Source organism: Sarcophilus harrisii, chromosome 6 (genome assembly GCF_902635505.1).
Source record: "Sarcophilus harrisii chromosome 6, mSarHar1.11, whole genome shotgun sequence".
Taxonomy (NCBI): Eukaryota; Metazoa; Chordata; class Mammalia; order Dasyuromorphia; family Dasyuridae; genus Sarcophilus; species Sarcophilus harrisii.
In genome coordinates this window covers 200,242,193-200,254,803 of record NC_045431.1, presented here as the reverse complement: position 1 = coordinate 200,254,803, position 12,611 = coordinate 200,242,193, and the positions used below count along the sequence as shown (strand labels likewise).

Here is a 12,611-nt window from a genome sequence, read left to right as displayed (position 1 = left end):
CAATGGTGAAAGATGCTGGAAAGGGTCAACTATAGGCTATATATATGTATTCTGGGATTGGCTCACTAGAACTTTTCAGCACTTTCAACTGCCTGTGGGGAGGTAGGGGGGAGAAGAGGCGAGAGAACATCTTTTACATTGGAAAGCCCCATTGATATTAAATGATTTAGTCCACGAAAATACAGGATCTGTTTTCCATTCCCTTTTGCTAACACCAGCCCATTTGTGTAAAACAAGGATTTCTTTTTAAATTGGCTAATCAGTTTTTGCTTTATCAAACGCTCTGACATATGACCTCTGCAGCCTTGACATGTGGAGGGATCCTGGAAGTCTACCAAACATGAAAAGGTTCAGTATTTTCAAAGCAGTCCACATAGGATTCTTTGGCAATGTCAATCCATGAAATAGATAAAAAAATCTACTCATGAGTCATGTAATGATTTAAACAATTCTAGAATGTTGGCTAGATGATGTATACAAGTCAGGACAACATATGGATGGACAGGGGTCTACAGCAGATTCTGCAAAATGTTGGAGTATGGCCAATGAAGTTGCAGGAGAACTAGCGTAAAGGATTTCATGAGAGTAACTTTTGCCCATAGTAAAGGTGAGTCATTAGTTATACTCCATTGGTGTCTACACATTGTTAAATGACCTAGAGGCAGACCAGACATATGGAGGGGATGGACCCCCTGTGGAGAATTTATGAGTAGGCACGAATAAGTTTCACAGGTATGGGTGGAAATAAGTACCACTGAAGGAAGTACTCCCATCAACAAGGTCATGGCTCCAGGTTAGTCATCTATGTGGCTACAGGAAACCAAAATGTTAAGTGACCTTAAAAAAAAAATAGTTTGACCTAAAAAACCACAAAAAGCAGCTGTTTTCTGGACAGTTCCCAGCACTATTGGGGGAGGAATAACTTATTGACTAACTCAAAGAATAACTAAATTTATGACAATCTTTCTCATTGCTTCCCTAACATATTCTAAGAAGCTTGTGGCCTTTGCAACTGATGAATGCCTAGTACTGAAGGATTATTTTTTAAATTGCACCTTTTCTTTAATGTGTGGCTATCAATCCAGTAAATTAATGTAGGATGACTATTGCTCCATCCTCCACCCCAACCCTGCAACCCCACCTCCAAATAATGTGGGCAGCACAGCAGTCACCTTGTCATAACAGATTCTCTTTAATTCTAGCACCCAAAGCTCTACAAGGGCATATACTTTACTTTATCAATTTTGTGGGACTGTTGTACACATTCGGTATAGTGGTGATTGTGCAATACCACCACTTAGCATCTCAAAATTAGGGTGAGCACAGTCTTGAATTGTTTAAACACAATCCACGAAACTTAAAAAAAAACAAACAAACAAACAAAAAAAAAAAACCAGAAGCCATCCACAGTTAAACAAAGAGTCAGTTAAGAGTTGTACAGTTTAATACTTCATGTAAATGGTCAGTCTCCAGTAAGGGCTACCGAAAGTGATTTTGAGATCTACATCCTGGGGAGTTGTACCTGTGACAGTATCTTGGGCAGGGACGTGACTGGCCAAAAGTGGGCTCTGCAAAAGCCCAGAAAACTAAAAAGTTTTACCACAGTTTCTGCAGCTTCCACATTTGCTTCTGTGTGTCAGTTAGACGTGAACTGTGAGAATTAAATACTCATCTTTACATATACACAAGTTATGCTGTGAAAGCATATTGGCTTACAAACATATAAAAATACTTGTTAACTAGTTCGATAAGAAAATAATGTATAAAAGTATATAGCAAAAACATTAATCATCTCTGACCCTGGAAAGATCAATTCCTTTTTTTTTATATTACATCAAAACAAAGACAACTACAGTTTGTTTTCTTGAATCCCTTATCCAGAAATACTAGAAAAGAAAGACAGACACAAATAATTGTTTCACCCCTTCCCCCCTCAAATAAATCGCTGATAAAGATCCCTAAGAAACTGAAATGCTTACATCCAGAATAAGCCCAGGTATTTGGCCACTGAGGACACTACCATTATTATTAGCCATACAGCAACAACAATGGCAGGAGTAGTAAGAGCCCTATTCTGGATACAGAGAAAAAAATACAGTAGATGGTCAAGTGTTTCTAGCCACTGGAAACCAGAAAGTACGGTGATCCATGAGGTCCAAAACACCTTGTTTTTGTTAACTCATTTCAGTGGGTTTAAGGCTAACTGAAGTTGAAATCAAATTTTATTTTCTTGGGCAAAAAAAGCTAATTCACATTTTCTCCCAAAACAAAACAAAACAAAAAACCACAACGAAAACTCCCTAGGTTTTGATTTAGGATGACAGTAGGCAATGTGATCTCAGAAGTTAAAAATTAATCATTTTTCATACAATGATTTCAATTTGGAAAACAACTGGAGACTCAAGGCTGATTCATCCCCAGTATGAGTGTAAGCCCTAAAAGAATTATGGTGGATGTGTGTCTAGTTTAAAAAAAAAAAAAAAAAAAGTAATTGGATGGTCTTAGAGAAGCAGCCTTAGTGTTTTCTTTAAGTCTGTCCTGACATGAGCATAAAATCATCAGCATCATCACCATCAATGTCATCTTCTAGGCCAGGATTTAGCCAGCTTCTTGGACTAAGGCTAACATGGTGGCCATTTCAAGGACATGCTTGCATAAGGCTAAAGAGGTACCCAACAGGATGTAAACTGGAGGGAAGAAAGGAGCAGACAAGGGCTTTTTCTGGCAGTTGGCAGCTAAGATTCATGGGATTCTTAAAAAATGACACAATGGCAGCCTTTCTTGTCTTTCTCTTTCCTTGCTGGTTCTGGGGATGGAGGACATTCTTGCTCTTGAAATTTCCTATAAGATAAAAGAAAAAGTGTTGGATGCTTTTTGGTTTTGTTGTTCTTGTTTTTAAAACATGAGTGAAGACAGGAAAAAGAGTGAGACCTTTTATGGACTAGGTCCCCGGAAACGCTCGAGATTGGCAAACCAAAGAAGCATCAGAAAGAACTCAAGAAATCTGAAGCACAGCACTAGCTTGAGAGATTCTTTGAGAAATAACCAAAGTGGGTAGGAGTGGGGAGGCACTTAAATTAACTCAGCTTCATCAAAAAGAATGGGGTATTCATACTTCCCGAGAGACTCAGAGCCTCTGAGGTAGTAAGATAAAGTGTTCAAAAAACAGCATGGAACCAAGATATTCTAGAATATCCTGTACATATTCTACTAGACCAACCCCACTGTGACATGGCTAGAACCAATATCCAGGTTTTCTGTAACCTCTATGTGAAGGCCATGGATCATGAAATGACAGTGAACTTAAAATGGTTGATCTTCCAACAAAATGGTGAAAATTAACTTAGTAAAATTTATTTTTTTCCCCCTCCAAATACAAAAACTGACAGAGACCCTCAGGTGTCTACAGGAACCAAAAGCTGAGTTACAAAGTCATTCTAAAACTTTTAATGCCTTATCCCCCCCCCCCCCCCCCCCCCCCCCCCCCCCCCCCGCCACGGCTCACCCAACCCAATTCCTTCAAAACTATCAGAAATATATTTACAGATCCTCTCTTAACATGCTTCTTTAAAAGAAAGGTAAATTAGCAATAAGGAAAAATTACATTGATAGCTATTACCATTTCCTGAAGCTCCGCAATCTTCACTAGCTTGATTCTACTACTTTCTGGGATGGCACATATGGAACTTATCATTTTATCTATTGGCTATATGGAAAGACCCGTCTGGAAAGCCCTGTGAGAATGCACTGGACTTACCTGATAACTCGCACAAGTTCATGGAAAGCTTGGTCTACATTCATTCTAATTTTTGCAGACGCCTCCATGTATGTCACCTTGAGTTGCCGTGCAAGTTGCTGTCCTTCTTCTTGTGTAACCTGAAATGAAGAGTGACCTTGAGAGTGATATCTGAGGAAAAGTACACACTTTAAGTTTTGTTTTATTCCTGCCCCTAGGCTGTGGGGCTGTTAGGCACAAGTCAGAGCAGACAGCAACACGGGTTCATCTCACAGCTGAAAACCCTCTTAGAATCCATTCCTGAGGAACAAATGACTTCTTTATCATTAAAAGAGGGAAAGCAAAGTCTAGAGGAGGGAGGGCTGATGTTTTCACTGAAACTAAGAATGCCATATTACCAATGTACAATCACAGAATTTAGAGCTAGATTCAACCTTAGAAACCATGCAATCTAATCCAAAGCTTCTTAAACTACAAGTCCCTATATATAAGTACCTGAACGTGGGGTTTGTGAAATTATGATTATCTGTAAATGTTTGATTTATATACCTACTTTACATACCTATATGCCTGGGACTGTGTAAAAATTTCTTGGGCAAAAAGGAGTCATAAGTGGAAAAAGGTTAAGAAACCCTGATCTAATCTAATGCACTTGTTTCACAAATAAGAAAAAGACTGGCTCAGATTATCAAGTGTAGCAGCACTGTTGTTAATGTTTGTTCATTAAAGTTTCTGAGTTGTGAACCAGGAAATCCATAGATAACTATAGGATTACAGATTAATAGCAGAGCCAGGATTTTAACCCAGTTCTCATAGGTTTTAAGCGTTCCTTGTCTTAAAATACAACTTAAAAAGAAAAAGAAAAAAATCCTGGTGTCAAAAACTAAACTCTAATATAACATGGAAGGAAGAACACATCAGCATAAAAGAGCTCCTCAATTTAATTTCACCCAACGTTTTGTTCCATCCCCAGGGCAAAGGGTTTCAAAGCCCTCAACTACCATATTGTTTGGCTTTTGTGGTTTTGTTTCCATGTCTTTGTGTCTGTGTGAAAGATGGAGGAAAGGAAAAGAGAGGAATTCAAATCTGACCTTTCCTATAGAAAAGAGGGAAAACATATGAATGCTTCTAATCCACAGTTCCAATTGACAAAGCTCCTATTAATTCACAGGGGCAAAATTTTCTCATTAGCCATTTCAATCATGCAATTAGGAGGAACACACCAATGGAGCTTTCCCTTGGACACTCACTGATTTTTTGTGGTATTGATGAGGTTTGGATTTAGGGAACCCAAATGAAATTAGTTTCTGGTGGCCAGGGAGTTAAATAAGGTCTAGTGGCAGGTTCAGGGTAGGTTTGACTCCCCCACAACCCCTTGGGATTTGGCACAAGGGTAGGGGGTTTGGGGAACTCCCTTCTGGTGGAGCAGAGGTTCTCCATAAAGGAATTTACAGACCGGAAAAATCTAGATTGATAAAAGAGGTTTATTATGAGGATTGGAAGCATAAAGTCTGGTTAGGGAAATAGGTGAGGGTAAAGAGAGAATGGCACTGGAAAGAGTATTCCAGTGGGCAGAAGCCCTTGGCATGCCAAGCATAGCATGGCATGGCATGTTTGGAACCTTTGCAAAGAGAGGATTTTAGTTTTGGCTCTTTTATAATAAGGAGGTTTGGCTACAAACTGAAGGGGGCTCATAGGTGGAGTCCTAAGTTGGCTCCTAGCAGGGTTTCAGCTTCCAGAACTGGAATTTTAATTGAATTCAATTGAGTTTCAGGACTGAGTCAACCCCATCCTGATAACAAGGAAACTGTTTGTCTCTGGGGCAAAGTGCCTCACTGAGGCAGAGTTGAAGGAGATTTTCTCCTTTAAGGATTTTCAGAGTTGTGGGGTCCCCTCTTTAGTATAGATAATCCTCAAGAATATCTGCTTAGCTATTCAGTTCTTAACAGATACAACTGAAGCCCTACTGGATAATGGCAAGACCTTTTCTGTGTTGGCTAGTTTTGTGGCACAGGTTTTTCCCTTTTATTCCTTGGTCATACCACATGTCCCAAAAATCTTAGGCAATTTTAAGCTTTATTAACTTAGTCCTGAGTCCTTTAACAAATTCATGAAAACTTCTATTGTAATTTTAATTATTTCAAATTATTTTACATGTACTTAGTTTTCAGAATTTCAAATAATGACTTTTAAACTTTAATAAGACAGGGCTCCCTATCTGCTTGGATTGCATATATAAAGGTTTTTGGATGACATTTTTTCAAACCTATTGATTAATAGATATTATTAAGAAATCTTGTGTGTTTATCTTAGTCACCTGATCTATTTTCATTAGACTTCTCCTTGGGAGTTACATCAAAACCTCAATCTTTAGAAGTTAGGCTTAGAATTAAAAAGCAAAGTTAGGGTTACAAATGCAATAGTTTTTTTTTTTTTTTTTTAAACAAAATTCAAAAATTGACTAGAGTGATATAGCTGAATTTTTAATAAGAAACACAATATTTAAATAATTAACCATTTAAATTTTTTTATAAGCTTCTAGCATTTATTCATCTTAAGTTATTAAAGCTTAAAACTACACTGAATCTTTTGTTACATTATATAAGGGATGGCTCCCTGGGAAAGAGAACAGAAAGAATATGCTGGGAATGTAGGTAACGTGAAAATACAAGCTATTCAACAACAATACCAGCATAAAAACAAAACAAAAACAAAATAATTTTTGAAAGGCCTAAAATCTGTTATCAGTGTAATGACCAACCATACTTTGAGAGGTCAAAGAACACTGTGGAAGACTAAAATGCCAAAGGAAACATAATTGTCAGTCAGGGCCAACATGTGGTCTCTGCTTGTATATCATAACAATTTGTTTCTCTTCTTTTTGATACAGAAAAATATTCAAGGAGGAGAGACAACTAGGATTGATTGTGCCACAAAGGAAAGAGCCACTGAAATATTTAAAAGAAAATACACATTAAAAAATAAAGTTCTGAAGGAAAAATATCTAGAAAGTAACATGCTGAATTTATTATATGCATTTTTTCCCACAAAAGCATGCTGAATATAGCAGATTTATATATTCATACATCTTTTTCTGGACTACTTTATGTGGAATTTTTTTTATTAAGTTAAAGACTTTTTATACTGAGGACCAGAGAAGGAAGGCGACTTGCTTTAAAGTTACACAGCTGGCAAATGACAGAGTTAGATCTTACTATTGGTCTCAAGTCAAAAGACCCAAATTCAAATTTTTGTTCTCATACTTAGGAGATATGTGATTCTGGGCAAGCCATCTACCCTTTCTAAGATTTGGTCTTCTTATCTATAAAACAGAACATTCATAGTTCCTCACGTGGGTCTCAGGATTCTTTATTAGCAAAGAGATCTCTAAAGTTAGCTGTTATAGATATATTTGGAACCTCTACAGTTAAAGATTTAAATCTACACACATCTTGCTTTAATAGTTCCATGATTTATTTGTGAGCATGGCATCTCCTTCCCACTGATGCAGATTCTAACCCTTCCAGAAGCTTCTTATTCTTATTCAGCATAATTCTTGTTTGTGTATTCCCATAAAAATTCAGTAGATTTTATATCTGCTCTCTCTCCTTTGCCTTACATGATTGCATGCCTACCATTTCTGTTCATACAAAGCTTCAGTAACAACTTGTATGACACTTTTATGCATGAATTGTTATTCTGTAGATTGTTTACACCGAACTGCTTCCTTCCATTGTCCTTTGGGCTATCTGTCAAGTTTAACTATGAGCCTATGGTGCTGCATCACACTGAGAATGCTGACAACAGAGACGAGAGCCTTTCCAATGCCAGGCTGTTTGGAATCACTGTGCGGCCTTTTCTTCTTCCTCCTCCTCCATTCTGGGCCCCACTCATTCATAATGCATCTGGAGAGCTTGTCCAAGATTCACATATGGAAAGGCTAATTTAATGGGCTGCCGTTCAAGAGAAGACCATCATCAGGGCACTATGCATTTTTTTATTCACTTTGTTTTTCTAGTGCAAATGATTTCCCATTACTGCAGATTTCATTGAAGAAAGCTTTGTGATGCTTCAGGGCTTGATGAAATAAATATTACAACATCTGCAAATAAGAGGATTTCGAGAACTGTGGCATCACTAGGAAATCTTTATGTGGGATTTAAACAGGATGCCTGGGAGGAAGCACGGTACAGTGGGAAAAATAACTCTGGAGCTCCATGACTGTGGGCAAATCCCTTGACTTTCTTTCTTATGTCTAGGGCCTGAGACGGTTTTCCTCGTTGTCATAAAGAATGTCCTAATACTCTACTACAAAAGGTAAGATCGACACAGGCTGGTGAGGTCTTCTTGGTTCTCCTTTTTTTATTGTCTGGTCTGGGCCATTCTTTAGAATCCACTCCTGGGCAGAGGGGAAGGGGGGGTTTCACACATTTTTATGTAAGTGCATAGGAAGACTAGCCATGTTTTCTGACTTCATCTTCATCTCTTCAAAGGCTACACTGGGCAGAGGAGCGGCAGAGTATAATGGTAACGCTAGTGAGAGGAGACCCACAGAAAGAGCATTGGCACATTGTTTGCTATGCTCCAGCTCACATTTATATTGTTTTCTAGGAACAACTCTGCTAAAGTACTAGTACAGGTACTACTGTCCCCATTTTAAAGAGAAAGAACTGAAGCCTCAAAGAAGCCGTGACTTAAACAGGCTTTAGGAAAGCTCCTAAGTATCAGATGGTATTCAGGTCTCGCATTGCTTCACTTCAATTTTTTTTTTCCCTTACTACACTCTGTTGCTTCCTTTGGTGATTTCATGCCAAGTTTAGTATCTTTTTTTTGCATTACCATCTTAAAGCCTTAGGACCTCTTCTCAGAATCATGTATTAATACATAAAAAATATTAATTACAAAGGAATCCCATTATATTGAAACAGAATTATCAAAAACATTTTTGAAATACTAAACAAGTTCACAGACCCCAGGTTAAGAATCTTTGCTTGATCCTCTTCATGAAGTGCAACCAAGAGGGGAGATGGCTCAGTGTTTGGATATACTAGGGAAAAAAAACTATTCCATTTCCTTTATTCTCCTTTCTCAAGCTAGGGAGCCTTTCCACCTTAAATGAATCTTCTAGTTACATTTCTACTAAGAAAGTCACCAGGGTAATAATTATACTTCATATTTATTTACAAAATTTAATAGGATTTTCATTATTTATTGCTTAAATATGTTGTTCCATAAGCTATAGACCTAAAAGAGATCAACACAGACCAAAAAATAAATAAATAAATAAATAAATAAAAAAAAAAAAAATCAGAGAATAACCATTTTTAATAAAATCCCCAAAAAGCAGAAACTGTAATTAAATCAATAATGTTACAGTGGGTAGATAGAGCACTGGACTCCAAATCAGAGACCAGTATCTCACTTTCAGGGGCCTTAGTAACCAGGAGTTGCAACCAAGACCACAGAGTAAGATGACAGAAAGAAGTGTAATTTCACATGCAATCAATTTTCCAATTATATGCTATAAATTAATGAAAGATGACAAGTTTTCTACAAATCTGTTTTCTTTTCTTATTTGACATATATATATATATATATATCTTTTATAACACCATCAACCTCAGTATTTTTAAAGTTGTGGTATAAAGTGAATTACTCATACCTGATTTGTACTCCAATTACATGACATAGGATAGTAATAATCATGAAACTTCTTACCTGTCTCTGATGGTCAAGATCTGCTTTATTGCCAACTAAAATCATCGGAAATTCATCACGGTCCTTTACTCTGAGAATCTGTCTTTGAAATTTATATATTTCCTCAAAGCTAAAACCAAAAATACAAATGAAATTGTTGAGTATCAGATCACGATATCATTTATAGTAATTCAAAAAATTCCATGTATGGAAATGATACTCAAAATTGTCCTTTTATGCTTTAAAAAAAAGAAAAAAAGAAATAGAAGTCAAAATATGATTCAAAAGAGAAGATTTGGACCCATCTTTCTGGTCCAAAACTATAATATTTGTACACACCTTCCTTTATCAGTGACTGAAAAAACCAGCAAAAAGCCCTCTCCAGTCCTCATATATTGTTCTCTCATCGCTCCAAACTCTTCTTGACCTGCAGTGTCCAGAACTACATAGAAATAAAATGGATATATGGTTGTAAATGCACTTTTAAGGATACCTTTCCCCCAGCCCCTCCAAAGACTTCCTAATTAAAAAAGTATTACAACTAGCAGAACTCCCCCAAATTAAGAGTATCCATATTTAAGTATTGAACAACCAGCTTGCCAAAAACACACAGCACGTTTTTAGATTTAATCTGCATTAGTATCATTTTGTCTGTCACTTACATCTAGACAATCAACAAAACAGTAAATCAAGACAAAAGAATAAGGAAAGTGATATCATAAGGAACTTAAGATTTATCTGTTTATATTTCTACATAGGAGAATAATATGTAGCCTATTAAATTTTTCTCATTTTTATAGCAGTTAGAAGAAGTATATATAGACAGAGGGAACAGGTATGAGTTGAATATGAAGGAATAATATCTTTTAAAAATGATGGAATTAAGTGGTGAGAGAGAGGAATACACTGGGAGAATGGGAAAGGGAAAAAAGGGAATAGTGCAAATTATCTGCCATAAAAAGAGGCAAGAAAAAGCTCTTAAAGTAGAGGGAAAGAGGGAGAAGAGAAGCTAAGTGAGCATTAAAGAGGAAATAACATACATACTCAATAAGGGTATAGAAATCTATATTACCCTGCAAGAAAACATGAAGGAAATAGGAGAAGAGAGGGTATACTGGAGGAGGGAGTGGTCACTACCAAAATACTTTTAAGGAGGGGGACTGTATGACCGGAGAGAGAGAATAAATGGTAGGTAATACAGTTAGCAACAGTAATTGTAAAAAGTTTCTCATTTCTCAAACATAGAGGAAAATGAGACAAACATAAACAAACAAAAAACACCTACACCCTTATTGATAAATGATCAAAAAATATATGACTTGTGCCCAAAGAACTATAAATTCATCCATTTCTCCTTTGACCTAACAATGTCACTATTAGGCATGGATACCAAAAGAGATTGGGGGTTGGGGAAGAATGACCTATATGTACAGAAAATATTCATAGCAACTCTTTTCTCAGGGCAAAAACAAAACAAAACAAAACAAAAACAAAAACAAACAAACAAACAAACAAAAACCCTCCACAATTTTCAAAACAAATGAAAAAAAAATTTTTTTTGCTTTGAATGTAACTGGGGAAAGATATTAAATAAATAAAACAGCAAAATGGCTCTAGCACACACCTGATCTTCAGGCAAAGACCTGAAAAAAAAAAATGCTACCAATGAGAATTTTAGAATCCCATTCTTTCTCAATATTCTGGGCTCAAAAGACCAAGACAAATAAATATGTGCTATTGCTATATGCAGTTTCAGAAATGTGAAACATACTGTCAGCTTCCTGCTGAACATTTAGTATCAATTTCCATGGGGAAAAAAATAAACGAACAGGTAGAGAAACTGAAGTTAAGTAAATCTGAAATCATACTCTGATGGAATAAATGAATACTAGCAAATTCCCTAGAGAATTCTGAACTGCATGGAACTTCTAATATAGATTCTCCATTAAGGCCTCTTCTGGTCCCTCTTTGCATCATCAGGATAGAGCAACCTTTGGTAGGAGAGCTTTCAGGAGAGGTCCAGGGACAGACCTGATGTGTTATCTGAGTTTCAGGATACAGTGGTGGTGTGTTTTCTGTTGGTTGGTGTTTGGGTTTGTTTTTGTTTTGTTTTGGGGGGTGGGGGAGGTGTTTCAGCTTTTGTTTGGTTGGATTTTGTAGTTGTTGTTGATCATCATCATCTGACTGAGGGTGTGGAGGGGTTAGAATCTGTTCAGTAGAAGGAGTAGCAATAATGAATGATGAAATCCAGATTTTCTGAACTTTGGACAAAACCAAAAATTACAAGTGAATAAAGGAACATAGTTTAGGTTTTCTGAAGAATTCCAATTAAGAACATAGTAATAGAAATAGGAAAACAATGACTGGAGGTTTATAAAGTGCTTTCTTTCCAACTCCAGATTAAGTGGTTCAGCATTTTACAGATGAAAAGATGGAGGCCCAAAGAAGAGACCACATATTCAAGGTCATCAAGCTGGTAAATAATGTAATTATTCAATCAGCATTTATTAAATTCAGATGTATTAAATTAAATCCCAGCCTCAAGGAGCTCACAATCTAAAGCGATGTAACCACAAGTCTCCTATCTTTTTTTCTCTCTCTTCTATCTCTTTTTCACTAAACCAGGACATGTCTCTATTTAAATAGGTCCAACAAAGGTTAGTAAGTCACAAAAGTACTGGTCCAATATATCCTGAGAATAGGGAAGTCTAATCCACTATAACATATAAAATGAATATTCTTGTCATATAGAGCTCATTCCATCTTTTAAGGTTGAGTTTAAAGTTATAATCATCCATTCCACTGCCCATGGAGAAAAAAACCTTCCTTTAATGACAGTTTTCTAGAATCTTGAATCAGTAGTACAATTAAGTTTTATCTGAGGAGTATATTACATTTCAGAGAGTGCTCATGATGTTGAAGCTGGTTAAGACTGGTGAGGGAGTAGCAGAGCAAGTAGGAATAGAGAATGGTGGCTGTCTTGCATTATGAGGTTGTCATGTAGTGAAGTAGACTTGTTTTCCTTAGTCCTATAAAGACATATTTCAGTTTAATTTATTAACAATTAGAATGGTCCAAAGAAGAAACGTATTCATTGCCTTGAGAGATACTTAGTTTCCCATTTTCAAGCATAAATTAGATAGACGAGGAGGTAGAACACCACAAGGTAGATGCTAAT

At 36.6% G+C, this 12,611-nt stretch overlaps 1 protein-coding gene across 1 annotated transcript in view; it reads right to left on the bottom strand.

The window, feature by feature from the left end:
* Window positions 1-1,171: 1,171 nt before the first annotated feature.
* The window catches only part of RRAS2 (RAS related 2), a 79,980-nt gene continuing 68,540 nt past the window's right edge, over window positions 1,172-12,611 (bottom strand). The window contains exons 3-6 of the mRNA XM_031942965.1: window positions 9,773-9,875; window positions 9,455-9,563; window positions 3,758-3,876; window positions 1,172-2,841 (exon numbers count right to left, since the gene is read on the bottom strand). Coding sequence (XP_031798825.1) covers window positions 2,754-2,841; window positions 3,758-3,876; window positions 9,455-9,563; window positions 9,773-9,840 — 384 coding nt within the window. The 5' untranslated portion in view covers window positions 9,841-9,875 and the 3' untranslated portion in view covers window positions 1,172-2,753. The remainder of the gene's footprint in view (window positions 2,842-3,757; window positions 3,877-9,454; window positions 9,564-9,772; window positions 9,876-12,611) is intronic.